Below are 28,000 nucleotides of genomic sequence, written 5' to 3' on the forward strand. Positions count from 1 at the left end.
CCACCAGCTGCAGTGTCTTCAGCTGTCCCGCATCTTCAGATCTGGCGCAGTGCTCAGGCCACAGTCTCGCTTCTCCAGACTGCTCCTGATCAGTGACTGGGCTTGATGAAAGCCGTTTCTGCTTGATTCTTCTGACGGGCAATCGCTGTGCTGGGCTCCCCACTGGCCTCACTGAGACTCAGAACTGCACTGCAGTGAGGTCCCTTTCCTTCCCTCTTCCCTCACACAGCCCTGCACTGCAGGCTGAAACCACTCACCTCCAGGCTTCTTGTTAAGTACAATTATAATTTATCACTTTTAATCACATATTTTGTTTCTGACACACCACCCACGAGCTGACAGGAAGACACAAGCATGATGTCCACCAGATGACAGACTGTAGGACAGACAGTTTGTGAGGCTTAAAAGAAACTGCCTAAGAGAAGGACATAAAATAAGAGGCTGGTTTAAAAACAGGAAAACATTTTATTCATTCCTAAAACATGTCAGAAAAGGATGAGACCCACAGGAAAACTCTCTACCTATGATGGGAAAAGGGTGCTACTGACTTCATGTTCCTGTTCCTAGAATCCTGAGGCTTGGATGCTTAGAAAAAATTATCTCGTCCTTCAGTTACTCGCAGCTACTCAGAAATAAATTACACACATCTGTAAAGGAGTCTGGCCTGCTAGAGTCAGGGGAGCTAGATAGGAAGAACATCAATCTACCACAGACTGATCAAAGGGCAGCTGAGTGACAGCGCAGAGCGGTCCCAGGCCGGTGGGCCCTCTGACGCTCCGGTGTGAACCAAAACCCACGCAAACCAGGCTGGCCCCAGGATTGGGCCAGCCAGCCCATGTTCAGTTCCAGCTCCAGTATTCTTATTTACATATTCATCCTACATCCCCTGGAAGCAAAGCCTGACCTCTCCTCCTTCAAGCGCCTTGCTGGTTGGTTTCATCATCTCGCCTCTTCCAAATCTGTAAGAAATGAGTACAATAGATATTTATGAGCTGGCATTCAACCTACAAATATTCATAAAATACCTATTCTACCCTAGGCAATGGACAGCCTGTGGCTCAACTTACACATTTGTTAAGTCCCCTGAAGATAACTCATCTTTCAGAAAATTACCTTTCATTCGATTTTTACTTTTCAAACCGTCCATCCCCCTCCTCTTACTTCTCATTCCGAACTCCCTTTCTAAAAAAGAACTCACAGTCAAATCTATATAAACTTAGACAAAGTTGCTAGGAGTTAACTCTTGAATGAGAAGGGTCTGCCCTCTTTTCTATAAAGCTAGAACTTGTTGGTAGTCTGTCTTCCTTCTTCACCAGGCACTAGAGCAGTTACAAAGAGAAGACAGACACTCTGCTCCACACCGGCTCTCAAATCCAATAGAGAACACAGTTAAAATAAGCCAGTTGGTGCTCCAATCAAGACAGGTAGAAGGTGCCATAGAGTCACAGACAGTGCTAAACCTGCCTAGAGAAATGGGGAGAGCTGCAGAGTCGACTCCTAACTGGTGTTCTGATGATTCCAGGCTCCACCTCCTTGAAATCAGATCACACACCTCTGCAAAACTAACCTGACCATAAACATAACTTCCTTGCTCACTCAGAAATCTTCCATACTCCCCTGCTCTTCTCTTCTCTGAAAATCCCTTGCACTCTCAAGGCCACATAATCTCACTCCTCAGTGCATCCCAAAGGGCACCCAACCTAACCAAGGCTGTAATTCAACCCCACTTCCTGCCTTCATGCACACTGTTCCTCTCACTGACCCCATCGATTCGGCACTCACCAAGCCTGGGGCCAACCCACCTGAATGTAAGCCTCTGACAGCGTGATCATCTGGGGAAGGATGTCAGTTACCTGGAGGTCTTGTAATTCATACCATTTGCCCGTCCCCTGCAAAAAATATGAAGGGCTGGTTAGTCTGCTCCCCAAAACCAAAAGTGTGTACAGAGAAAGGACCACAGTCAGAAGAAGAACCATAATAGCCATGAGACCATCACCCCACAAAAGCTCTGGGTAAAAGGGTGCATGACCTCTGCTAGGCATTGTTCAGTTTAAAGAGCTTTCAGGGTGCTGACCTTGGTAAACGCAATTCCTGCCAAAGAGTCCTTTAAGTACAATGGAGTCCAAACACTATACATTTTAAGAAGAATTTAGGTGAACAATAAAGAAAAAAAAGAAAAAGTCCTCTACTCCTCACCTACGATGTCTCTTTGTTGCTCAGAAATGACCAACTGGACACACTCACCTAGGAGGCACAGCGTCACTATTGGAAACTAAAAATGGACATTCCCACCCCCCACCCCACAGAACACAGAAATCCTCAAAAAAAGTGTTCTGCCCTGGCAGGGGGGCTCAGTTGGTTGGAGTGTCATCCCATGCAACAAAAGATTATGGGTTCAATTCCCGGTAGGACACATACATACTTAGACATACTACAACATACTTAGGTTGTAGGTTTGGTCCTGGTCAGGGAGCGTACGATGTTTCTCTCTCACATCAATATTTCTCTCCCTCTTTTTCCTCCCGTCCCATCTCTCTAAAATTAAATAGACAACCCTGACTGGTGTGGCTTACTGAGTTGGGCATTGTCCTGCAAACTGAAAGGTCACCAGTTCAATTCCCAGTCAGAGCACATGCCTGGGTTGCAGGCCAGGTCCCCAGTTAGGGGTATGAAAGAGGTAACTAATCAATGTTCCTCTCCCTCTCTATCTCCCTCCCTTCTCTATCTAAAAAAAAAAAAATTAAAAACTTAAAAATAAAAATAAATTTAATTAAATCAATAAAATCTTTTTTAAAAAGTGCAGCTTCCAACTCAGTAGGTTTGGGTGGGGCCTGAGGTTCTGCATCTCTAATGATGTTCTCAGGACATCAGTACTGCTGGTCCAAGGACTCCACGGTCGGGGGTGAGGCTCTGGTCTGGCTACACAATGAAATGGACCCTCCTGGGAAACTTGAACACATCAGCAGCACCTGGTTCCCACCTCCAGATACTCTAATGCTGACTCTTAACCCTGACTGACATTGCAGGCCAGATCATTCTTTGCTTTGGGGGCTTCCCATGCATTGTAGAATATTCAGCAGCATCCCTGTCCTCTAGCAGACTTGAAAACCAACAGACACAAATTACACGGTTCTAATGTGATTGGCCTGAGGTGGTGTCCAAACATCAGATTTATTTTAAAATTCCTAAATGAGTCCAATGTGCAGTCAAAATTGAGAACCACTGCCTTTAACTCACCGGTAACAGCTTTATTTCTTGCAGAATCCCAACATCAGTATAAAGAAAGGGCAAACTTAAGGGAGCTGCCCTCTTGTAACGCCAAAGAAACAGCACCTATTTTTGCCACCCGGTGCTACTCACATGATGAAGCACGTGGATCCGGTAGGAGCCCTCGGAGGGCTTGCCGTCATGTACGATGTTGGCAATCAGATCATAGGTGGTATTCTTATGTACTGCTTGAACTTCCTCAGACAAGTACTCTCTCAGATCCACATTTCTGGTGATGATAAAAATAAAGCCAGAAGGTCAAAGACTACCAGGTTACAACAACTGTCTTACACGAATGGACCCCAAATCTGTTGGGGCCTGTATTCAGAACCCTGGATCTAGGCAGGTTTGCAGGCCCAAGGAAGCCCATGTTTGTGGAAATTCACATAATCTGCCATAAAAATGAGCCAAACTAGAAAGACTGACTCTGTGAGAAAAGCACACTTTAAAAGCATCTCTAGCAATCAAGTGTAGTGTAGGGCCTAGAGTCATCAGACCTGAACTAGAATCCAGGCTCTTCCACTTCTGAGCCATGCATGAGTTTAAGCAAGTTACATGACTTAACGCTCTTCTATGATGAGATGGAGAGGACTAAGTGAGACAACAGGCGTAACCACCTCATCCTCTGCCTGGCCTGGGAATCAGATGCAGCTTTGGTGTTCAGGCAATGCCAGGTCTCTGGCCTCAGGCTATGGAAGACCTGACCACATGATTATGTGGGCTGCCACTGCATGTAATCACAGTAACAAGTCCAGTATGGCAAACCAGGCATTCTGATTTATTTTTCTGATTTTCTAGGACACTGCTTCTTTATTTGATTGTCTTTCTTGTTAGCCACACAGAATAGTTACAAGTAATAGAAACCAACCTGTAGCTTAAGTGCAAAAGGGGAATTTATTTACTATTTTCAGGCCTGGCTGGTGTGGCTCAGCAGATTGAATACCAGCCTGCAAACCAAAGGGTCACAGGTTCTATGCCCAGTCAGGGCACATGCCTGGGTTGAGGGCCAGGTCCCCAGCAGGGGGCACGTGATAGGCAACTATACATTGATGTTTCTCTCCCTCACTTTTTCCTTCCTTTCTCTAAAAATAAATAAAAATCTTAAAAAAAATTTTTTTTCAGACTAGGAAATGCAGCTGGAACCAGGCACAGGAGAAGAAGCAGGACCTGCAAGAGCTACTTGCCCTCTTTCCTGCTTTTGACCCCAGCTTTACTCTTCTCCCTCCTTGTGCAGCCCAGCCTTCTCTTCTTTATGTGACCCATCTTGGCTACCCCACAGCTTCCCAATTCCTGTTAGTTGCTGAAAAAAACTACTGACTAGGTTCCTTCAACTGGGGCTTAGAAACATCAAATTTATTTTTAATATCTGAACACTTTCAAATATAAAATAAAATTCTTACTATATCTGAAATAAAATATCTTTTTGTGTTTTATTTGTTGAACTCTACCCATTAGTTGAATATAAATGTATACCTGTTAGTGTAAAGTAAAGGGCTATAATAAACGCTAAGACAGTTATTAAGAACTTTCAAATAGTTAAATGGGGAAAGATTGACAATTAATGTAAATATTAAGAGACTATGTTAACTACATAATTTTAGGGAAAATATAGCCTCTTCAATCTACAAACATTTAAACAATTTAAGTAATACAAGGTAGAATGAGAGATTATATCATATTTCCAATCTGTGTATAACTGACGTGCCACCACTCATAACATAAAACACAGCAATGTCATCCTCAGAATGCCTAAGACATGCTAATGGTGGTTATTACATCTAGGGGTCACTTCCAGGACTTCTAGGTAGCTATCTCCCTTTGAATTTTAGGCTGTAAGTAAATTATTTATCCAAAAAATATAAAACCTTTTCAATGTAAACCATGTAATTATAAACAAACATGCAATTTTGTTCTAATTAGGTATATTATGTAGTTTTTCTATGAGTTAGCATTAGCTATTTATTTCTACAGGCTAACAGTGCCCCATATAAACTGCAATACATATTCAACGTTACAGTTTATACATGAGCCCTAAAAAATCCATGAGAGCTCTAGATAGCCAAACTGTCCGAGTCCTCTCCTCCTCTGCTTTAACAATGGCTGTCCAGACTTGTCTCAAAGAGTCCTTGAGAAATCTTCAGGAGTAGTTATACTCAAGTTTTTATGGCTGAACCAAAACTGTTTAAGTGGCAAAAGGGAATGAAGATATGCTACATCATTTTGTTTTAGAAAATAGGCAAAGGACACTACCATACTCATATCCCTATCAGAACAGCGCAATTTAAAGAACACCTAATTAGCTGGAAGTAAAACCTTACCTTTTTTTAAAAGACTTTATTTATTTATTTTTAGACAGAGGGGAAGGGTGGGGAAAAGAGGGAAACATCAATGTGTGGTTGCCTCTCTCACGGCCCCTGCTGGGCACCTGACCTGCAACCCAGGCATCTGCCCTGACTGGGAATTGAACCAGCAACCCTTTGGTTCCCAGGCTGGCACTCAATCCACTGAGCCACACCAGCCAGGGCTGAAAGTAAAATTTTAAACCTGTGCTCCAAAAACCCTATCTCCAAATGAGCAGAGGGCACCCAATTGCAAGTCTGATAAACTCTGCTAAAAAGATGTGTTATGAATAAAACACAGGAGAAGAATTAGGCACGAAAAAGGTCCTTTTCAAGAATGGGGATTTTGTTAATCTAAAACCAAATTACTCTAAAAGTAATTTCAGTACATAAGAAATTAAGTGCAGGTTTCCAGAATTAGTCACACAATTTGACATTCTCCAAAAGGCTGACTAGTCAAGATTACAGCTGACACTCAAATGACGTGAAGGCCAGGTGCACTGATCCCCCAAACAGCCAAAGACCCATGTATATCTTTTTACTCCCCCAAAACTTAACTACAGTTGTATCTTGGTATCTACAGGGAACTCGTCCCAGGACCTCCCACAGATATCAAAGCCCAGTGCTCAAGTCCCTTCTATAAAATGGCATGCAATAATGCACACAGCTGGCCCTCCGCATCCTCGGATTCCCATCCGTGGATTGAAAATACTGTTTTCAATCCAAGGCTGTTTGAATTGCAGATACAAAACCTGGGGATATAAAGGGCATACTATATTTATTGAAAAGAATCCACACATAAGTGGACTCACGCAATTCAAACCCATGCTGTTTAAAGGTGAGCTATAACCTTTTTCTCAGCTTCTCCAAAGTAAGCTTTCTGAGGGACAAATCACTGAAGTCACAATTATCAAAAATACAATGCAACTAGTGGCAAAACAAACATACTCCAGGCCCAATATAAAAGAAACCAATGGAGCAAGGAAATTTCTGTGGTGACTGAGCAGGAGCTACTATCCATACAAAGCTTTCCTTTCTCTGGAGCTGCCCTAGAGTCCAGAGTGCTCCTTCCCTCCAGGAACAGCCTGGTGACTGTGGCGATTCACAGGAGTCCAGTTCTGAAATAAAACCCTGATAGGCTGGCTTTCAAACAAATCTCCTCTGTGGTCCCACTCACAGTAGCAGAAAGCTGGCCTCCTCATATGGAAATTTCACACAAACAAGATGCTAGTGAAAGAACAGGAAGAAAAATGGGGCAAAAGAGAAAAGGAACTCATCCTGTATTTCTAACTAGAGGTTTTCTCTCCCTCCCTCCCACTGTCCTCGAATTGTTGGTCATCACAGACCCAGAAGTAATAAAATGTTATACCTGGAAGGACCCCTAGGGATCATCTAGTTAAAGCCTCTTATTTTATCCATGAGACAATACATCCAGAATATGCAAATGGCCTGACCAAGGTCACACAGCTAGGACAGCCCAGAACTTAGACCTCTTTAATGTAATTAATTAGTTTTTGATTTTGAAGTATGTTTATTAAAGCTGGGGACAGTGAAACAAGGAAGGGCTTAGGATAGAAGTAGTAACAGGAAGACAGTCTAGGTGGGGCTGCTTTAGTTCACTGGAAGGTCAGAGAAAATTGGGCCTTGGGGGCAAATTCAGGAGGTTAGCCTGGGATGAGCTGCCACTGCCCACTGCTCCCCTGGTTGCAACAGACCTCTTTAATTTTAGATACCGCCCTCTTAAACACTACAGAGAGTTAAGAACTGAAACGATTTCCAAAGGAGAAAATCGGCAATCCTGGTACAGTCTGGGCAACTGAGTAATGGAGGGGGATGAAGGGAGAAAGAAAAGATGATGAGCATTTGTCCATTACAGCTCCCATACCACTTTTCACTGGTTAAAAAAAACACTATTAAACTCTCCGTCATGTTAGTTTTATCGTATATTCATCCAAATTTCCCTCAACAAGAAACTGCTACCTTAGTTAAAGGTCAACACACAGAGACCCACATTTCTTCCTGCCAGCCCCGCTACTTGTTTCTCTATGTTCTCACAGATACCTTCTTCAACGTGTGAAACACCATGTCTCTGAGGACGAAAGCCAAGTGCCTACCCTGACAAGGGCTTCACAGGAGCTTTCTCAGTTAGAGGATGGCAAAGTAAAAGCACCTGGTACAACACCTCCCAATTTTGCATTAAAATACTCACAAATGTTCATAAAGAGACAACTGCATGGTTAATTAAAAATAAGGCCATACATCAAAATTTGCAACTTCCTCATCAATAGGGAAAAACTGGACACATTCCAGACTTTACCCTCTGGAGGAAAAATAAGATAGAAGGACCCCAAGATGAGAAACAAATCTGGAGTCATCTTCATTGTCCATGCCTAACTACAGTGTGCAAGAAGATGTGATGACCGCAAACAGACGAACCTGAACTGCTCGGGATGATCTTCAAAGCCAGGCAGAATCCTACCTGTCCTACCCTACTTTTATCAGCTGTTTTTCCCTACAATGAAAGACTACAATTCCCAGCAAGCAACAGGAAAGATAAAGGGGGGACAGCTTCCATGTAAACATCTATCCTTGAGAACCTTGAAACATTTGTAGCCTTCAAATAAAAACTCTTAACTTATATAATATGGGTAGGCTCTGTTACTTGTGATTTCCAACTAAACAGTCCAAAATTAATAGTGGTACAAAAACATGAAAAGAAATTCAGGCTCACTCCCCCTAAGAGAAAATGAAGCAGGTTAATACTCACGTAATAGGGAAGTTGACAATAGTTGGATTCTTCTCCACAAAGAAATTGTTCTTAGTGAATCTCTTAATACAAAAAATTAGATATGGAGGCAGCTTGGTGAGCTGGAAGCGCTTCAGAAAGTTCTCCTTGTAAGTCTTATATTCCTAGAGATAGAAAGAAAATTATCGAATTAGTGCTCAAGTATCAGAGCAGGAAAGACGTCAAATCAATAACCTTCCGCCTTAAAACACCAGAAAAATAAAGGCAAACTAAACCTAAAGCAAGCAGAAAAAGGAAACAAAATATACTAGAGCAGAAGTTAATGAAATAGAGAATAGAACAATATTTCTGAAATCAGTAAAACCAAAAGCTTGTTCTTTAAAAAGACAAGGCTTTATTTAGCTTGACTGACCAAAGAAAAAAGAAAATACTCAAATTATCAGAATCAAAAATGAAGACACTATTGACTTTACAGAAATAACAATGATGATAAAGGAACACTAGGAACAATGGTATGCCAATACACTAGATACCTTTGATGAAAAAAATTCCTAGAAAGACACAAACTACCAAAACTTAAGAAACAGACAATCTGAATAAACCTATAAGGAAAGATTGAAGCTGTTATCAAAAAACTACCCACAAAGAAACTACCTGGAAGCCCAGGCCCAGATGGCTTCACTGGTAATTTCTACCAACGTGTGAAGAATAATGAACCCCAATTCTTCAAAAACTTTTCCAAATATGAAAGAGGAGGGAATACTTCCAAACTTATTTTACAAGGCCAGTGTTACCCTGACACCAAAACCAGTCAGAGACATCATCAGAAAACTACAGATCAACATTTCTATGAATACTAATGCAAAAATCTTCAACGAAATACTACCATACCAAATCTAACAACATGTAAGAAGAATTATACACCATGACCAAGTAGGATTTATCCAGAAAGATAAAGGTGGGTTAGCATTCAAAATTCAATCAATGCACTATACTATATTAATAGAATAAAAAGTGAAAGGTATAAACCATACAATCATTTCATCAGACACAAAAAAGCATTTGACAAAATCCAACATTATGAGGAAAACGCTCAACAAACTAGAAATAAAAGGTAACGGTCTCAATCTGACAAAGCCAGATGAAGAAGCCATATCTGACATCACACTTAATGGAGAAAGACTGGATGCTTTCCTGGAAGATCACGAGCAACAAAAAATGTCTGCATTTGCCACTTCTACTGACCATTGTACTAGAGCAGGGGTGTCAAACTCATTTTCACCAGGGTCACATCGGCCTTGCAGTTGCTTTCAAAGGGTCGAATGTAACTTTAGGACTGTATACATGTAACTACTCCTTAACAGTTAAGTGAGAGCTCGGTGCTGCCGCCACGTAGAAACAAGGTGGAGGGCTGGAAAAACAAGCTGGAAGGCCGGATTCGGCCTACGGGCCTTGTGTTTGCCACCTGTGGACTAGAATAATTAGGCAAGAAAAAAAAAATAATAATAAATAGCATCCAAACTGAAAAAAAAAAAGTAAATCTATCTCTACTTGCAGATGCCAATCTTATATATGGAAAATCCTAAGAAGTCCACTACAAAGGTGTTAGAATTACAGTTTGGCAAGGTTGCAGAACACAAAAAACAATATACAAATACCAACTGAATTTCTACATACATGCAATTAATAATCCAAAACTAAAATGAAGAAAACAATTCCATTTATGACAGCATAAAAAAATAAAATATTTAAAAATAGTCCTGGCCAGGTAGGTCAGTTGGTTAGAATGTTGTCCCAATTGAGGAATATGTGGGTTTGATCCTGGGAAAGGACACATACAAAAATCAACCAATGAATGCATAAATAAGTGGAACAACAAACTGAACTCTCTCTCTCATATCAATAAATAAAAATTTTTTAATATTCAGGAATAAATTTAACAAAAGTTCCAAACTTATCTCTGAAAATTGTAAAACACCGGTAAAAGAAATTAAAAGTATAAACAAATAGAAAAACATCCTATGCTCGTGAATCAGAACACCTAGTATTAAGATGGCAATAATCCCCAAAATGATCTACAGAGATTCAACATAATCCCTGTCAGAATCCAGCTGACTTCTTTGAAAAAGAACTAAGCTGGAGGATTCACACTCCCTGATTTCAAAACTAATTACAAAGCAAAATATACATCAATGTAAAAGAATGAAGAGTCCAGAAATAAACCTATGTGTCTAGAGTGAAATACTTTTTCAACAAGGATGCTAACACCATTCAATGAGAAAAAAAGTTTTTTCAACAAATAGTGCTAGGGCAACTACAGAGCCACATGCAAAAGAACGAAGTTGGACACTTTCTCACACCACACACAAAAATTCATTTAAAATGGTTTAAAGACTGAAATGTAAGAGCTAGAACTACAAAAGTCTTATAAGAAAACATAGGATTTGTTCATGACCAGAGATTTGAAAATGGATTCTTACTGTTCCTTTTCATTTGTTTTTTTTCTAATCTTTACCCCAGATATGCTTTTTATTGATTTGAGAGAGGAGGGCAAGGAGAGAGAAACATCGATGCAAGAGAGAAGCATCAAGCACTTGCCTCCTATACATGCCCTGACTGGGGATTGAACCCACAACCTAGGTATGTGCCCTGACTGGGAATCAAACCCTCAACTATTTGTTGTATAAGACGATGCTCCAACCAACTGAGCCACCCAGCCAGAGTGGATTCTTACATTTGACAACAAAAGCACACAAAAGAAAAAACAGATTTATTTCATCAAAACTGAAAACTTTTGTGCTTCAAATGATACTATCAAGAGGGTGAAAATGCAATCCATAGAATGGGAGAAAATATTTGCAAAGTCATAACATCTGATAAGGGACTAGTATTTAGATTATATGGATGCTCCTCAATTACTTATGATGGGGTGTGGTAAGCTGAAAATATATGTAGTAACCTGAAAATGCGTTTAATACACCTAACCTACTGAGGTGTGCAGAATACTTACATTAACCTACAGTAGGAAAAAATCATCTAACACAATGAATACACTGTAGAGCATCAACTTTTAACTCTGATGATTGCATGGCTGACTGGAAGCTGTGGCTTGCTGCCAATGCCCAGTATATCACTAACCTGGGAAAAGATCAAAATTCAAAATTTGAAGAATAGTTCTGGCCAGGTAGCTCAGTTGGTTGGAGCATTGTCCCAATACACCAAGGCTGCAGCTTCCATCCTTGGTCAGGGCACATATAAAAATCAACCAATGAATGTATAAATAATTGGAACACCCCCAGTCAGGATACATGCCTGGGTTGCAGGCCATGCCCCCCAGCAACCGCACATTGATGTTTCTCTCCCTCTCTCTCTCTCTTTCCCTTCCCTCTAAAAATAAATAAGTAAAATCTTTAAAAAAAAAGAAATGTAAGTTTTTATTAAAAAAATAATAATAATAATTGGAACACCAAGTTGATGCCTGTCTGTCCCTCCCTCTCTCTAAAGTCAAGTAAAAAAAAAACAAACTTCAATACTGTCAGCCTACAATGATTACTTAGCAGTTAATGAGAAAGCATGGGGTGGTGGGGATAATTTCACCATGGACCATTAGTACCACATTCACATACCAAGGAGCAATTTGGTTTTAGCTGAACAAACACATTATAATAGCATTGTTAATCATTTTTAATGGTTTCAAAGTTTTGTCTGTATGTAACTTGTAAGTTTGCTATAATTTTATACTTGCTTAAAATCGCAAGTATAAGGAACTTATAGCAACATTTAAGTTTATACTAATTTAAGTAATATTATAGTAAAAATAAATTTAAATCAATACTCAGGGTCCATGGGAATCTTAAGTTTAAACAGTGATAATAGGGATCAAGTGACATAGTTGAAAACATGAGAAGAAAAATCTGAGTTTAGATTCCCAGGTCTGTCACTTAAAACCAATAAAATAAAGACCTGAGCTATACAAGCCCTAAAGTCTCTCTCTCACCTCCCCAAAATGAAACGACATTTTAGATACTATTACCTTTGTGTGTGTGTGTGTGTGTGTGTATGTGTGTGTGTGTGTGCACGCGTGCGTGCACACACATATACTGGTGCCTGCGACCTGGTCAACTGCAACTGCACAGGGCCACCCAGTGCTTGTTCTGCGTATTATGCTCACTAACAATTCCTGAAAACTGACTAGGGTATTGGATGGAAACAGTAATGGCAGTCAGGGAGGTGTGTTCTAGAGACTTCTAGGGCTGGCTGCCGAGCTCACAATACTTCCTTCTTAAGGAAAGATTCCTATTCACAGGGTCCTTGACCAGAAAGAACACCTGATCCAAGCGAGCCTTCCAACCCCCTCCTAGGAACCAGGAGCAGACAGGCAGCTGCTGCGTACCACAGCCACTGAGATCGGGCTAACAGCAGCTCTTTTAAGGGACAGTCAGCAGACCACCAATTCTGAGAATGCCCTCACTCCAGTTTCTGTCATTCCCAAGTCCATCCTGCTCAGTTCAAGCCTTCCTAAGACCCTAAGACATGCCTTCCAATAAAGTTCCTCTTTTCCTTAACTAGTTTTCTTGTTGGTATTTAATATGTGTAAACAAGAGTCTTTGCTAATAAAGGATTAAATCTATCTAGGATGAAGAAGGGAATTAAACCAAAAACAGCTCATTAGATAAAAAGAAACTTTTAACTTGATACAGTAAGAATAAATTACTTGTTTATTTATATTTTAATTAGTTTTTTCCACTTTAATACTAATGTCATATTTTTTAAAAGACGGGAATTCTTCCTACTTTTTGATTTTCTGCTGTCCTACCTACCCCTCCTTCCTCCATACTAACCAGAGGCAGAAGGTTTAAAGGGGCATTTGAAAATATAAGAGAGGACAGTATACTTCCAGCTAAGAGTTGTAGAGCAATCAGCTAGAAACAGCATGGGGTCTGAGAGGCTCACCTAGGACAATACACTTTACAACAGAATAATGTATTACATACCTGTGGCAATTTCTAAGTATAAAAAGAAAAATGAAAAGAAAACTAAAAATCAAGGGGACATGGGCTGGACAGAGGAGGGCAAAGGGGAAAAAACTTGGACAACTATGACAGAATAAACAAACAAACAAACAAATAAAAGCAACCAATGCATAAATAAGTGGGGGGGGGCGGGGAGTCAAGGAAGAAAGAGGTATTTGCAGGGCAGCAGGTGTGCAAATGGACTACCTTCTCAGTGATTCCGTTAAACTTGGCCAGGATGTTGAAGAGCGGCACCTGGGGGATGATGAGCTGCTCCTTCTCATCTTTGTAGAGGGGTGCCGTAGGAAGGTCCAGTGTGAGGTACATGAAGGTGGACTCCACCATTGTCTCCTGGTACTCATCATTATGAAGCAGCTGTTCTTTTTCTTCTGCTGGCTAAAAATGAAAAAAAGGAAGGGAAGAAGAAATGTAAGGAGCAAGAGACCAGTACAGATAGAAAAACAATGTTTTTGTTACATTTACATTGTGCTTCCTTTTTTAATGAAGTGAAGTCAACAGACTGGGCAGCTTCACCACCTAATTAGATTAATGCAAGAATATGGGCTTCTATCTTCAGAGATTTTACTTAAATACCAAGACTATTTTAAAAGCTAGATCTAGAACGCTTATCTGAGCTTCTGAAAAAACACGCCAGCACCACCCAATCACCAGACCACTTAAACCAGCAGACCCTACCCAACCACTAACTCCCAAACTCAAGGCACACTAATGGGCTAGGAACCTGAGGGAACTAGCACCTGGCAGGTGTTTTGTAGACCCTCTTCCTGGGGCAAGAGGCCGTACTGGTTCTGTAAGCATCTGTTTATCAACCCTACATGCACTCAGTCTGAGACTCAGGTTCAACCTACTCACCAGGTCAGGATGAGGAAGCTTTTTAGTGAAGATTCTCATGGACCCCTGGAAAACATCAGTCACAATAGCTGTACAAACACAAATCAAAATGCAAATTCTATCAGGTTGGAAAGTATTTCCATAATAGTCCTACGTTCTAAATTTCTGAAATAAACCAACATCTTCTAGCATAAAACCCAAAGCTATCACTAAACACAGAAGTACCTTTGTAATGTATATCACCATGGTAGCTTTATAATTATTTGTGTGAATAATTTTTATGTCTGTCTTCTCCACATAATGCCCTTTGACCACCCACCCGCCCATACAAGGCCTGGCCCATAAAAGGAGTTAAAGAAACATTCATCGAGACTGTTATGAGGAACAGAGACAGGCAGCTGGGGCAGAGAGTAGGACCAGCAAGGCGGCAGCTGGTGGCCTTACATTTGCATGCAGATAAACCCAGAGGAGCAACTGTGGAACAACACAGTCCACACAACCCAGGGTTCCAGCATGGGGAAATAAAGCCTCAAAACCTTTGGCTGTAAAAACTTGTGGGGGTTACAGCAGCAGGAGAAACTCCCAGCCTTACAGGAGAGTTCGTTGGAGAGACACACAGGATCCTAAAACATACCCAAACCCACCCACCCAAGAATCAGCACCAGAAGGGTCCAATTTGCTTGTGGGTAGCCAGGGAAGTGACTGAAAGCCAGCAGAGAGGCCAGCAAGTGGCACTGTTCCCTCTGGGATACCCCCCCACCACCACATACAGTGCCACACTGCAGCGATGTGAGTTGCCCTGCCCTGGCAAATATGTGAGGCTCTGCCCCTTACAACTAATAGTTGCAAGGAGACAAAAACAATATGGCCAAAATGAAAGAACAGATCAAAGCTCCAAAAATAGAACTAAGTGATGAAGAGATAGCCAACCTATCAGATGCACAGTTCAAAACACTGGTAATCAGGATGCTCACAGAAATGAGTGAGTGTGGCCGCAAAATCAAGGAAAAAGTGAAGGCTATGAAAAGTGAAATAAAGGAAAATATACAGGGAACCAACAGTGAAGGGAAGGAAACCAGGACTCAAATCAACGATCTGAAGAAGAAAGGAAGAAATATTCAACCAGAACAGAATGAAGAAACAAAGATTAAAAAAAATGAGGAGAGGCTTAGGAATCTCTGGGACAAATTTAAACATCCAACATCAGAATCATAGGGGTACCAGAAGGAGAACAGGAAGAGCAAGAAATGGAAAACTTATTTGAAAAACTAATGAAGGAGAACTTCCCCAATCTGACAAAGGAAATAGACTTCCAGGAAGCTCAGAGAATCCCAAAGAAATTAGACCCACGGAAGCACACACCAAGGCACATCATAATTACATTACCCAAGATGAAATATAAGGGGAGAATCTTAGAAGCAGCAAGAGCAAAAGAGACAGATACCTACAAAGAAGTTCCCATCAGACTGTCAGCTGATTTCTCAAAAGAGACCTTGTGGGCAGGAAGGGGCTGGAAAGAAGTATTCCAAGTCATGAAAGGCAAGGACCTCCATCCAAGATTACTCTATCCAGCAAAGCTATCATTTAGAATGGAAGGGCAGATAAAGTGCTACCCAGATAAGGTAAAGTTAAAGGAGTTCATCATCACCAAGCCCTTATATGAAATGTTAAAGGGACTTATCTAAGAAAAAGAAGATCAAAAACTATGAACAGTAAAATGACAAACTCACTTCTATCAACTGAACCTAAAAACATAAACAAACTAAGCAAACAACTAGAACAGGAAGAGAATCACAGAAATGGAGATCACATGGAGGGTTCTCAGCAGAGAGGGGGAGGGAGGAGAATGGGGGGAAAGGTACAGGGAACGAAAAGCATAAATGGTAGGTACAAAATAAACAGGGGGAGGTTAAGAATAGTACAGGAAATGGAGAAGCCAAGGAGTTTATAGTACATCCCATGGACATGAACTAAGGGGGCGGGGGGAATGCTGATGGGAGACGGGGGTGCAGGGCAGAGGGGAATAAAGGGGAGAAAAAAATTGAGAAAGAAAAAAACAACAACAACAAAAAGAAAAAAGTCAACAATATAAATATTTCCATGGGTGGACAGGGAGAAGATGTCACTCACTAGTGGCTTCCTTCTGCTTCTCGTGACAAATACAACTCTTCAGCAGAAAAAAACAAAAACAAATAAAATTAAATAAAATCTGTAAGAAAAAAGAAAACTAGAGAGGGGCCTATTCAGCAACAAAATTTAGCCCATGTGTCCATAAACGCCATCCAAACACAAAAAGATTAAAGTTATTTAGAAAAGGATAAGAAGTGTGCAGGTTCTTAAAAGGAAGCAAACAAAAAAGAGCTCTCTTTTACAAAATGGCAGGACTCACTCTTCTTTTTCTTCTTTGTGCCTCCCAGAGCTGAGTGCAGAGCGTTCAGAAACCAAGACAAAAAGTCGACTCCATCCCCTGAAAAAGAAGAGCGGGACATGTTGAAGCAAGAAGGCAGCACGATAACCCAAACCGCGGACTGGCTGGCCGGACTCTGTGTCCCAGCGGTCTTCTTCTTGGGCCATGCCACCTTATCCACCCCCTGGAGATCCTCCTCTGTCTGGCCATTAAATGCTCAAGGTCAAGCTCTTAAGTCTTCTGACCTTTACTCTCTCCTGAGGCTCTCTGATCCAACCGGGATCTTCAATTATCAACTCGACTCCAAACCTGCATCTCATCACCCACCAAAAGCCATTACTGAACTTTCCCTCTAAGTCATTCCTCAGCCAGAGTAACAATTCTAAACATATCTGATGTTGTATCTTTACTTAAAAGCCTTCACTGACTCCCCATTATTATCAAGATATAATCCAAGCTCCTTATGGTGGCTTATAAACCAAACAATCTAGTCCCTCCCTCCCAGCCTCCACTCAGTTCTCATCATTCTCCCTTGGAACCAAGGGTCCAGCCAATTGCAGTCTTCTGGCTGGGCCAGGCAGCTTCAGTCCACAGTGTCAAAAAATACGAATGACTTGCTCATTACCTTGTTTGGTGATCTGAAAAGTCTTCTTGCTGCAAAGTACAACAGCCTGAAGCATCTCATGGGGAGAGACATGGGCCTTGAAATTTCGAGGGTTCCAGAGCTTTCTCATCAGCTCTCCGAAACGCTGGACCAGCAAGAACATGATATCCCCTGGAGGACGCTTGATGTTCTTATAATTGTCTTCTTCCAGGAAGTAGTTCCGAAGAGGAGGAACATTAGACAGAGCCTGGAGTCAAACACTCTGATTAATCAAAAGTCCCTTTGGAAGGCCCCTGAGAGCCAAGCTTTTCCAACTAAGTTCTTCTAACAGAGCTGTGCCTGCGACAGCCTTAAAGAGTGAGACGTTAACACTCATGTTTAGAGCTCATGTTATAGCAACATCTCCTCTTTTTTGTTTAATCTTTATTGTACTTTTTCCATTATCATTTAGTCCCCTTATACCTACTCCGCCCAGCAATCACCACAATGTTGTCACATCCATGAGTCCTTTTTCCTTTTGGCTCACTCTCTCCAGCCCCTAACCTCCCCCACCACACTGTCATACAACATCTTTCACACAGAACTTCACCCAAAGACCAATTCTGCACACTTTGCTGACATGAATATAACACAAGTTTTTTAAAGTATATTTTATTGATTATGCTATTACAGTTTTCCCAATTTTTTTCTCCCTTCTATCCCCCTTCTGCCCTGCACCCCCCGCTCTCCAACATTCACCCCTCCCTTAGTTCATGCCATGGGTTGGACATATAAGTTCTTTGGCTTCTCTGTTTCCTACACTTAGGTTTTTTTGTTGTTGTTGTTAAAAAGTATTGAAATCCCTATTCACCAACTAGCTTATTTAATAATTTCCTTTTCCTCTAATTAAGCCTATGACTATGTTTGGATTCATAAGGAATTAAAGGCCCTGGCTGGTGTGGCTGAATGGAGTGAGTGCCAGCCTGCAAACCAAAAGTCACCAGTTCAATTCCCAGTCAGGGCACATGCCTGGGCTGCAGGTCAGGTCCCCAGCGGGATACAGAAGAGGCAATCGCACACTGATGTTTCTCTCCCTTTTTCTTCCTCCCTTCCTCTCTCTAAAAATAAATTTTAAAGTATTTTTAAAAAAAGAATTAAAGGCTAGAAACACAAATACTCTTCATCGTCCACTTGGCTGAGGCAGAGATAACTATCTGGAGATGAAAATTTCCCCACCTCTCAAACACACATTAAAATAATATTAATAAAAGTTGGTGTTCTCCTCAAATACAGTAACAAAAGATGGTAATAAAACCACACAAATGTATATAAAAGTGAAAGTAATGCTATGATGGAAAATGGTCAAAAGGAATAAAAATAAATTTTAGCTCACTAAGCAAAAAGACATACCAGCCACGTTAGTTCATTAAGGAATACATGCTCATTAGTGTGAGCAACAAAGCTGGGGAACTGGGGGCAGGGCGAAGACCACAGAACAGACTAGAAATAAATGTAGTCTTCCCCCAAGTCCTTCCTGACAGGTTGATGAGTCCTCACCAGCACTGGGTGTACTAGGAGCACAACTTTCTTTGGCAGAGTAACGCATTTAGAGAGGAGGACAGAGAGTTCTGCTGAATACAACAAACCCAGGAGAAGCTGGGGAGGACAACTCAGGATGCAGAGAGCATCATGACCCCAGAGGCAAAGAGGAAAGCTTGCACCCCTACAAGTTTAGCTCAGCGGGAGGGAGGGAGGGAGGGAGGAAGTTAGTTTCTCTCAAAAGGGGAAAAATATGGTAAAGTTTATCCTAATTCCGTTACCCATGCTCTGGCTTCAGCAACAATACAAATAGTAGGTGTCCTTCCTCGGAGAGAGATTATCCAGTCTCCATTCAGGGTACATGGGCCATTCAATCCTTACTTTAATGGAAACATTTTCACAGAGGATTTGTTCACCGACTCATTTTTGTAAATAAAGAGAACTTCCTACGGACACTAAAACCCATCACAAAACCAAGCTAACCACCCTGACCATGTCCAAACCCTATCTGTCCATCGGGAGCGGTCTTCACTAAGCTGTGAGAGAGTGTAAGAGGGACAGTCTGCAGCCTCTGTTCCCCTAAGGATGTGCTCTTCCCAGGCATGACACCAGTGGCAGACACCAAAACTAACGGATATTCTTTTTAATTTTTATACTGCATTCTTTATGCAAAAATACCATCAACAAAGTTTAAAAACTAAAACAAGAACTAGAAGGAAATAGCTGCAACATACACAATAGAAAAGGGCTAAAATACTTATTAAAGCTCAGTTAAATGAACTACCAATAGAAAACTGACTGCATAAAACCCAACTACTCATGAAAAAATGTATTATCAACTTCAGAAGTGAATTTTTTTTAAAAGGTAGGTTAAAAAAAGGATATACCTATCAAAATGGAAAAAAAAATTCAGTGGTAACAGTGATAATGCAAAATGAAGAATACCCTTTTGTTTTGCTGGTGGGTTTACAAATTGCTACAAACCCTCTATTGCCTAGATTCTAGGTCCTAGATGCATTGATAAAGAAGTGAAGGTTAAAGAACATAACAAAATGTAACATTGTCACATAAAGTATAAGACTAGAAGTAGGATACTCATTATAACAGCAGTAACAGAAAAAAAATGAGCCCTAGCAAGCACATTTTGAGCTTGGGAGGAGAGGAGGGAGGGAAGGAAGGAAGGAGGAAAGGGGAGAGAGAAATACATCTCCCGATGTAGTTAGTTGCCTCCCGAATGTGCCTGACCAGGGATCGAACTCACAACCTAGGTATGTGCTGTGACCAGAAATCAAACCCACAACCTTCCAGGGTATGGACAATGCTCCAACCATCTGAGCCATCTGGCCAGGGCTCATGTTTATGATTTTTTTTGGTAAAGTAGGATTATTGTTTAATTTTCTTACTTACACTTACCGATATCTTCTAATTTTTCTGAAATGTACACATATTACTCGTTAATTTTTATTTTTCTCCCTCATTTAATATTTTAAATAATAAAACTTAATTACAAATAGGGCAACTTCCACTTTTTGCCCTTCCTACTTCAGGGCTTAAGCACACAGGTGGGGCCAAGACATCTGACGACTGGCACAGTGAGTACTTGCACCGCCTAGGATGTGTACTTCCCATCGGGTACTGCCAGGCCACACACAGGTTCTGTCTCTCATCCCCTGGTTGCTCCAGAGACCTTGAGCCCAGAGGCTGAGAAAGGGCTCACCATCTTGCAGCAGTGCCTTGAGCAGACATAGGAATGTTCTGCTTGGTGCAGAACAAATACTCAAGCCGAGTCCGCAGTAAGACGTGGAGGTCTGGGGACCACCTGACTGCACTCTAGCAGAGGTGGTCATTTCTTGGCTGACCTCCACAGTGTTCCCTTGCTATGCCTCTCCCTCACTGTTCCCTTCTTGATCCTACCTGAAGGACAGCGTTGGCATAGTCGTTGGCCTTTATGTTATTCAGGCCCACAATACCTGGCAGGTAAGTGGTACCATCGTATGCCCGGGACAATTTGGCTTGCTTGTCCAAGTTTGCAATCTGCTGCTTTGTGAAAGTGGGCTTCAACACATACTGCAAAGCAAAAGAAAATTCTACGTTGTTTTAGGGCCGCCTAGTTCACAATATATATTTGGAATAGCAATTTCTGCCGAAAACAAAAAACCCTTTCATCATGAACATCTCACCACATACCCAAAGAGCTCCCCACAACAGGTATAAAGGCTAGGGTAACATGGAGTAGGCTCTCTCCACATTACTAATCTAGAAGACGATAGCCGTGTTTAACCCAAAATTACTGAATCTCGGGTTTTTCCTCAAACCTCAGGTCGAGCCAACCTTGTGGTAAACCACTGCACAAGCTGCAGGACACTCAAGTCTCCGAAGGTGGCAGGGGTCTGGGTCTTAAGTGAGACTTCACACAGAGCTGGCCCATGGGCCCAGTGCAGAGCAGGAGCGCCTCCACCCCAGTGTGGAAGGCTGAGGGACCTCACGGCTCCCTAGGGTGGGAGGGGCAGGATCGGATCCTTCCCAGTTGTAGAGCTACATGTGTCATGTCACAGGCTGGACAGAAGTCACTACTAACCCCCTTCGAAATCCTGAGTTTATTCGTTTCTCCCTCTGTAAATAATGTCCATGATCAGTTAGTTTAACTTCAACTATTAATATGCCTATAAAAATTACAAAAGTAGCATAAGTGTAACAGTATTTCAACTACTCTAAACACTGACCTTTCCTTAAAAAAGAGCTTTCAGTGCAATGAATATGTAGCCACTTGCTAAAAAGGAAAAGAATAATTAAAAGATCCAACATTAATCAAAGCCCAAAAGGACTTTCCATGCTTTCCACTTAAGTACAGTGACTCTTGGCAGATGTCACAAACAGGAACCAAGAGGGGGACAAGGTGGCCATTGGGGCAATAACGTATCAAAAGTAGCTGGGAGCAGCAATGCAGCCTGGTACCCGCTGTCCTGTTCCAGGCCCAAATCACGTCCTTACTCCAAGTGTGGGAAGATAATTTATTCCATAAAAATGCTTTCATGCCAATTCATAAGTAACCATATTTTTTCGGTCTCAACCCTCAACATTAAAAGCAGAAATGATGGCTACGTTGCAGACCGAGGGCCATAATCAAGGATCCTGACCTCCTTTCTCAGTTTCCCTGGTTCCTCCCAAAGGGAAAGAAGCCTCTTCAAGACCAAGGAGCTGAGATTCTCCCCTGGCTGAGGCAGATCCCAGGGTCCCTGGGATGGTTCTTAGGAGAGCCAGTTCCAAGCCAGCCCTCTGGGACACGCACCGTGATATCCTCCAGCGAGGAATCGATGATCTCGTAGTTGTCGGGGAGGCAGTAAAACTTGAGGGTGTGGAGGTTGAGGAAGACATGGTGGCTAAACTGCACACTGTGAATGTAGGCATGAGACTTCAAACCCCGGCCTACAAGGAAGAATGAAAGGCTGTAGAAGAAACGGCATATTCCAGAAAGGCAAAGATCAAGTTCAATTTTTCCTTTCATTATTTTGTACTGTAACATGTTAACATTAGCAAAAACAAAGTACTGTGCCATCCATGAAATGAGTCTCCCACATGAACTTCTCTCATCACAGCAGTTAGCAAGAGAATAGCACAATCGCCACTTTATTCCCTGGATGGCGTAAGACATTGGTTGGGAGAACTAATTTCCTATGTATGAATATGAAATATAAATGTGTGTGCATGTATATATACATATACAAGTTGACTTCATGTATTATCAGAAATTGAGAATATCTATGGGTATATTATAACAGCACATGCACACACATACACAGATATGCACACACGCACACGCACACACGCTGTGACAGTCCATCATCACTGAGTCCTGATTTCCCAACTGCCCACATTCAGGACAATCCTGTACCTAAGTACCTTTGTTCATCATTGCCACCCCTCTCTAGAATATCTCTCCTTTAACTCACTCAAAACCTACAAGTCCTGCCAGTTCAAGTGCCACCTCCATCTCCTCCATGAATTCAACACAAACACTCCAGCTAACAGAACTATTTGTACTCACATATTTCAACTCCTACTGTCCTTATTTATATCTAGTGCCACACAGTCCAGCAGTAATCTTTATGGTCTTACTGAGTTTGCTGATAGTTATGTGTTAACCTTGACTGTAAGATCCTTGTAAGAGTACAGAATATAGTTTATATTTCTTTTGACTCCTCCACTATACTATGTACATAGCATGTGTTTGTTCTGCATGAATTCAATACAATACAGCGGGGGACCCAAAAAAACCCTGAATTATTTTCTGGAGTGTAGGCCCCTTGTAGTACAGGCTTCCCCAGCTAGGTGAGTGTTCTAGGAACCCATCTGTATCAGTGTACCAGCTGCTGTTGTCAAAGGCTACACTGGGCTTCAGCAAATTTTTTTAAAGACTCTTTCAACATGTTTGCCCATCTCCTAATAGGCAATTTATAAGTGCACCTGCCCACACCGCTCTGAGTGTTCAGCACATTTTGATCAAAAAACGGAATGTTTTTTGTGCCCCACCCTCCCTATTCACCTGATCTCACTCCAAAAAACTTTTATTTCCCCAGATTAAAAAAAATCCTCAAAGGGAAACATTTTGTTGATGTGGAAGAGATGAAACAAAAATGGCAGAAACACTAAAAGTCATCAAAATTAACAATTTCAAAAACTGTTCTGAATAGTGGAAAAATGTTATTGCATCAAATGGGAAGAACTTTAAAAGGTAACTGAAGTTTAAACATGTAAGATTAAGTACATAATTTTTTATAAATAAATTCTGGTTTTGGGAAGGTTTTCCTTGCAATAAGTTGCCAGAAAAGAACAGAATGAAAAAGTCCTTAGAGCCAAAAGATTCTCAGACAAAGACACGAGTATGGAAAACACCAGAGACTCAAAGCCCAGAGTCTCTGGGCTCTCCCACGCAGTCTTGCACTAACTCGTCCTTCCCCGCTTAGGGTGCACTCAGGCTCTGGTCATCAGAGAGCCTCCTACTGACTTTCTGAGAGTACTGAATTTCCTGCAGCCAAAGAGAGGGATTATTAGACAGTACTCCTAACAACAGCAGCTTAGTTTAAAAAAAAAAAAAAAATCTCTCTGGCACAGATCTGTGGCTATTGCTGAAAACCTAGTAAGGTTTTTAGGAATAAATGCAAAAACATTTATTTACCCTGAAAGTACTTGCCACACACCAGACAGGCATATGCATTGATATGTGAAAGGGAGATGGAACACAGTTTCTCAAAGTCAAAGTCCAGCACACTCCTAAGAACCAAAACAAAACAAAAGCAATTAATAGAGACAATGTCTAGGACGATGACACCCAAGTAAAGCAGCATTGGCTCCGTGTTCTACAATGTCACACAGCATCCTGCAGAGAATGGTTCAATACCACATATAAATCATGGGGAACATTAACTATTCCTTACCTAGACATTTAATACAGCACCTCCACCCACCAGGGCCCAAAGTAGTGTCGAGGTATCCCCACCGGACACACGATGCCAATGATCCTTCTTTTTACTATTTACAACCAGCTGAGAACACTCCATTGCAGTCACTTTCTCCGGAGGGGAAGCCACTGCAGGAGTAGTAACAGGACCCCAGCAGAATTCCAAATTAAAAGACAAGTGATAGAAAGACATAAAAAGGTTAATTTTATAAAGCCTCTTTATAAAAAAAAACTTATTTTTCCCTATAAAAATAAATGTGAAGCCTAAGGAGCGTCAGGAAAATAACAAATAGACCTACAAATAGATCTACCTGTTCAAGTGCAAAGTAATGGTATGTGAGTACTGGGGAGGTAAGGGACAAAAAAACTTCACCTCCACTGAATCCACAGATGACAAAGGATCTGCTCTCAAACATTAACTCTAATTAATTGGTAATGGTCCTGGTAAAGCTGTACAGTCTGTTAAAGGAACCACTAGCCACACATAGCTATTGGCATTTAAATTTAAAATAATTAAAATTAAATTTAAAATCCAGTTCCTTAAGCCACATTTTCAAATGCTCGACAGCCACAAATGGCTCATGCCAACAACAATGGAGAGCCTCTAGAGTATAAATTGAAAAGCATCCTGAGACATCACCAGAAATCAGAAAAAAAAGTACAAGGATGAGGTAGCAACCTCAGCATTAGGATATATTTCTGTCTTTTTTTCTCTGCCAAATCCCAGGCACCTACAGTAGTATCTAGCACATAGTGGCAGTCAATAAATAATACTTAAATTTCCTATTGTCATTAACACTATGTACCCCATTATTTCATCACACAAATTCAAAGTGAGCTAAAAGCTCTTTGTGGATATGTGCACCCTAAAACAACATGCCGTCTGATTCTTTAAACTGAAGAGCAAAGATTAATAAACATGGTAAGAAGCACAATTTTCTAGGCAGAAAACTTTAAAAGAGATACAATTTTTTCATGTGCTGTTCAATGTGCATTCCAAAAAATTGCCTGCAGAGGTATCCCGGTCCTACAGACCTGTTAATGGTATCCAGGTACGGGCAGTGGCGGCTTCTCCGGTCCTCAGAATCCACTCGGCCATTCTTTGCTGAAAGGGAAATCACCACAGGCCGTGAACGTGGGAAAGCCATACTCAGGGTCAAATACCCAAACAGAAATGGGGAAAAATTAATCAGGGTGAGCCCCCATACATGTGTCCTGGCTACACCCAGAAAAATCCACTAATGGAATGAGCCACAAACTAAAACAATATATTTGAAACACATATAACCAACAGATGAATTGTTTGCAGATTATGTACATAAAGAAATCTGGTGAAGCAATGAAAAACAGACAACCCAACAGAAAATGAAGAATACAGCCCACAAACATAAAAAAATATGTTCAACTTCATCGATAATCAAGAAAAGGCAAGTCTCCTTGCACAATAATATACCACTTTCACACCTACCAGAGGAAAAAATAAAATGAGAAAGTTCCACATGTTGGCTAATAGGCAGAGCAGCGAGAATGCTCGTGTCCTGCTGGTGGGAGTGAAAACTGTTACCACCTCCTAGCGAACATTATAGCAAGATCAAAGCTGAAATTCTGCAGAGTTCTGTTTATATACTGCAGAGAAGTTTTTGCAAACATGTACCAGGAGTGCTTGACTAAAAAACATTTATAGCAGCAATGTTTGAAAAAGCCCAGACAGGAAACAATCCAAATATTTACCACAAATAAAATGGAGAAATATGTTTTCATATATCACTAATGGAACACCATGTAGCCATGAACATCTATCTGAACTTCAAAAATATGGCTAGCAAAAAAAAAGGCAAATCAGAAGACTACATACAGTGTGATTCCATTTATATCAAATACAAAACAAAACATGGTACTACTTAGGGATGCATATATGAGGTAAAACTATAACTAATAAAAGATGTGATTAGAAAAAAATTCAGAAGTGATTACCGAAGCAAAGAAGGCAGATATAACTGGGAAAGGGCCTACAAGACCTTCTCCAATTCTGTTTATATCCCACTTCTTAAGCTGAACAGTGTTAGGAAACAATTTTCCAAGGGTCTTCTCATGTTTCTGCATGTATTGTGACCAGAGGCACTAACTGCCTCCAAACTATCTTGTCAAGGATGTTTGTAGCCCTGGCTGGTGTGGCTCAGTGGACTGAGCACCGGCCTGCAAACCAAAGGGTCACTGGTTTGATTCCCAGTCAGGACACATGCCTGAGTTGGGGGCCATGTCCCCGGGGGGGGGGGGGGTGAGAGACAACCACACTTTGATGTTTCTGTCCCTCCCTTTCCCCTTCCCTTCCTCTCCCCTTCCTCTAAAACTAAATAAATAAAATATTTTTTTAAAAGGATGTTTGTATAGTGAACAACCTTAGAAGACCAGGATAATATCTCCCTACAGAACAACAGGGAGGCAATCTCACAGCCCACTGTAAAAGACCCAGGTTCTCTAATCTCAGTTTCCCTTCTGTGAGGCCACCCACTGAGCCCACTGGGTTCCCTTCATGTTGCACTGTGGGAAACTGACTGGAGAAATGCTCCATTCTGACTACTGTTACTACTGTAATAAATTGTCTCAGGTCCAATAGTCCCATGTCTTCTGTCAGCATCCCTGAAACTGTGAGAGGCTAACTTGGTAGCTTGCAAACAGAGTAGATCCTTCACAATTCTTGACAAGTGATAGATTTAACAGTATACATCCACACTCTACAATGTACTTCTGCATTACATCCAGCCCATTTAAGTACTTATGATCTATTTCATGATAAAAGGAAAAAAAAATTGTGACAACTGGGATCTCAGTGTGTCCCAGAGAAAACAATCTACATACCACAACTCCACAAAATATCTAACAAACAACTTCTGTTCCAAATCAAGGGGAACATGAGGCTCACAGAGTATTTAAGTACAGAAAATTAGAGAATACCCTGAAATTACTAACTAGATTATTCAAAGAATATCAAGCACTTTCTATGAGCAATGTGCTATTCTGGACCATATGTGTAATGCAAAAATATGTCAAACATAGGACCCTAAGCAAGAAATTTAAGAGTTAATACAAAAATATAATCATATAAGGGCCTGGTCAGGTAGCTCAGGTGGCTACAGCATCATCCCCATACACCAGGATTGCAGGATCAATCCCAGTCAGGGCACATACAAGAGTCAACCAATGTGCCCTGGCTGGTGTGACTCAGTGGATTGAGTGCCGACATGTGAACCAAAAGGTCGCCAGTTCAATTCCCACCAGGGCACATGCCTAGGTTGTGGGCCAGGTCCCCAGTAGCAGAAGCTCAAGAGGCAACCACACATTGATGTTTCTCTCCCTCTCTTTCTCTCTCCCTCTCTGTCTCTCTAAAAATAAACAAATCAATTAAATTAAATTAAAACCAATGGAAAAAAATTGTCAGCCAATGAATGCATAAATAAGTGGAACAACAAAATTGATGTTTCTCGCCCTGACCTGTGTGGCTCAGCTGGTTAGGCATCGTCCTGCATAGCAAAAGGTTGCCAGATCCCTGGTCAGGGCACATGCCTAGGTTACAGGCACCATCCCTGGTTGGGGCATGTACAATAGGCAACCAATCGGTGTTTCTCTCCTTTTTCTCCCTCTCCCTCCCATCTCTATAAATAAATAGTTTTTGAAAACTGATGTTTGTTTCTAACAGCAATAACTTTTTAAAAAAGAGTATAATCACATACAGATAATCAGGACCAGATGCAGAATTATAAAGTCTTGGGGAATGAGAAATACCTTCCCCCGAAACC

At 41.2% G+C, this 28,000-nt stretch overlaps 1 protein-coding gene across 1 annotated transcript in view; it reads right to left on the reverse strand.

Annotated features, from left to right (window-relative positions):
- Positions 1–445: 445 nt before the first annotated feature.
- The window catches only part of USP39 (ubiquitin specific peptidase 39), a 28,610-nt gene continuing 1,055 nt past the window's right edge, over positions 446–28,000 (reverse strand). The window contains exons 2-13 of the mRNA XM_045827745.1: positions 25,239–25,308; positions 23,922–24,016; positions 22,035–22,171; positions 20,660–20,812; positions 17,249–17,474; positions 16,606–16,683; positions 14,238–14,305; positions 13,572–13,760; positions 8,374–8,516; positions 3,361–3,496; positions 1,803–1,889; positions 446–959 (exon numbers count right to left, since the gene is read on the reverse strand). Of these exons, the coding sequence (XP_045683701.1) occupies positions 915–959; positions 1,803–1,889; positions 3,361–3,496; positions 8,374–8,516; positions 13,572–13,760; positions 14,238–14,305; positions 16,606–16,683; positions 17,249–17,474; positions 20,660–20,812; positions 22,035–22,171; positions 23,922–24,016; positions 25,239–25,308 (1,427 nt within the window). The 3' untranslated portion in view covers positions 446–914. The remainder of the gene's footprint in view (positions 960–1,802; positions 1,890–3,360; positions 3,497–8,373; positions 8,517–13,571; positions 13,761–14,237; positions 14,306–16,605; positions 16,684–17,248; positions 17,475–20,659; positions 20,813–22,034; positions 22,172–23,921; positions 24,017–25,238; positions 25,309–28,000) is intronic.

This window comes from Phyllostomus hastatus, unplaced genomic scaffold (assembly GCF_019186645.2).
Source record: "Phyllostomus hastatus isolate PE091 unplaced genomic scaffold, TTU_PhHast_1.1 phas_scaffold_78, whole genome shotgun sequence".
Lineage (NCBI taxonomy): Eukaryota > Metazoa > Chordata > Mammalia > Chiroptera > Phyllostomidae > Phyllostomus > Phyllostomus hastatus.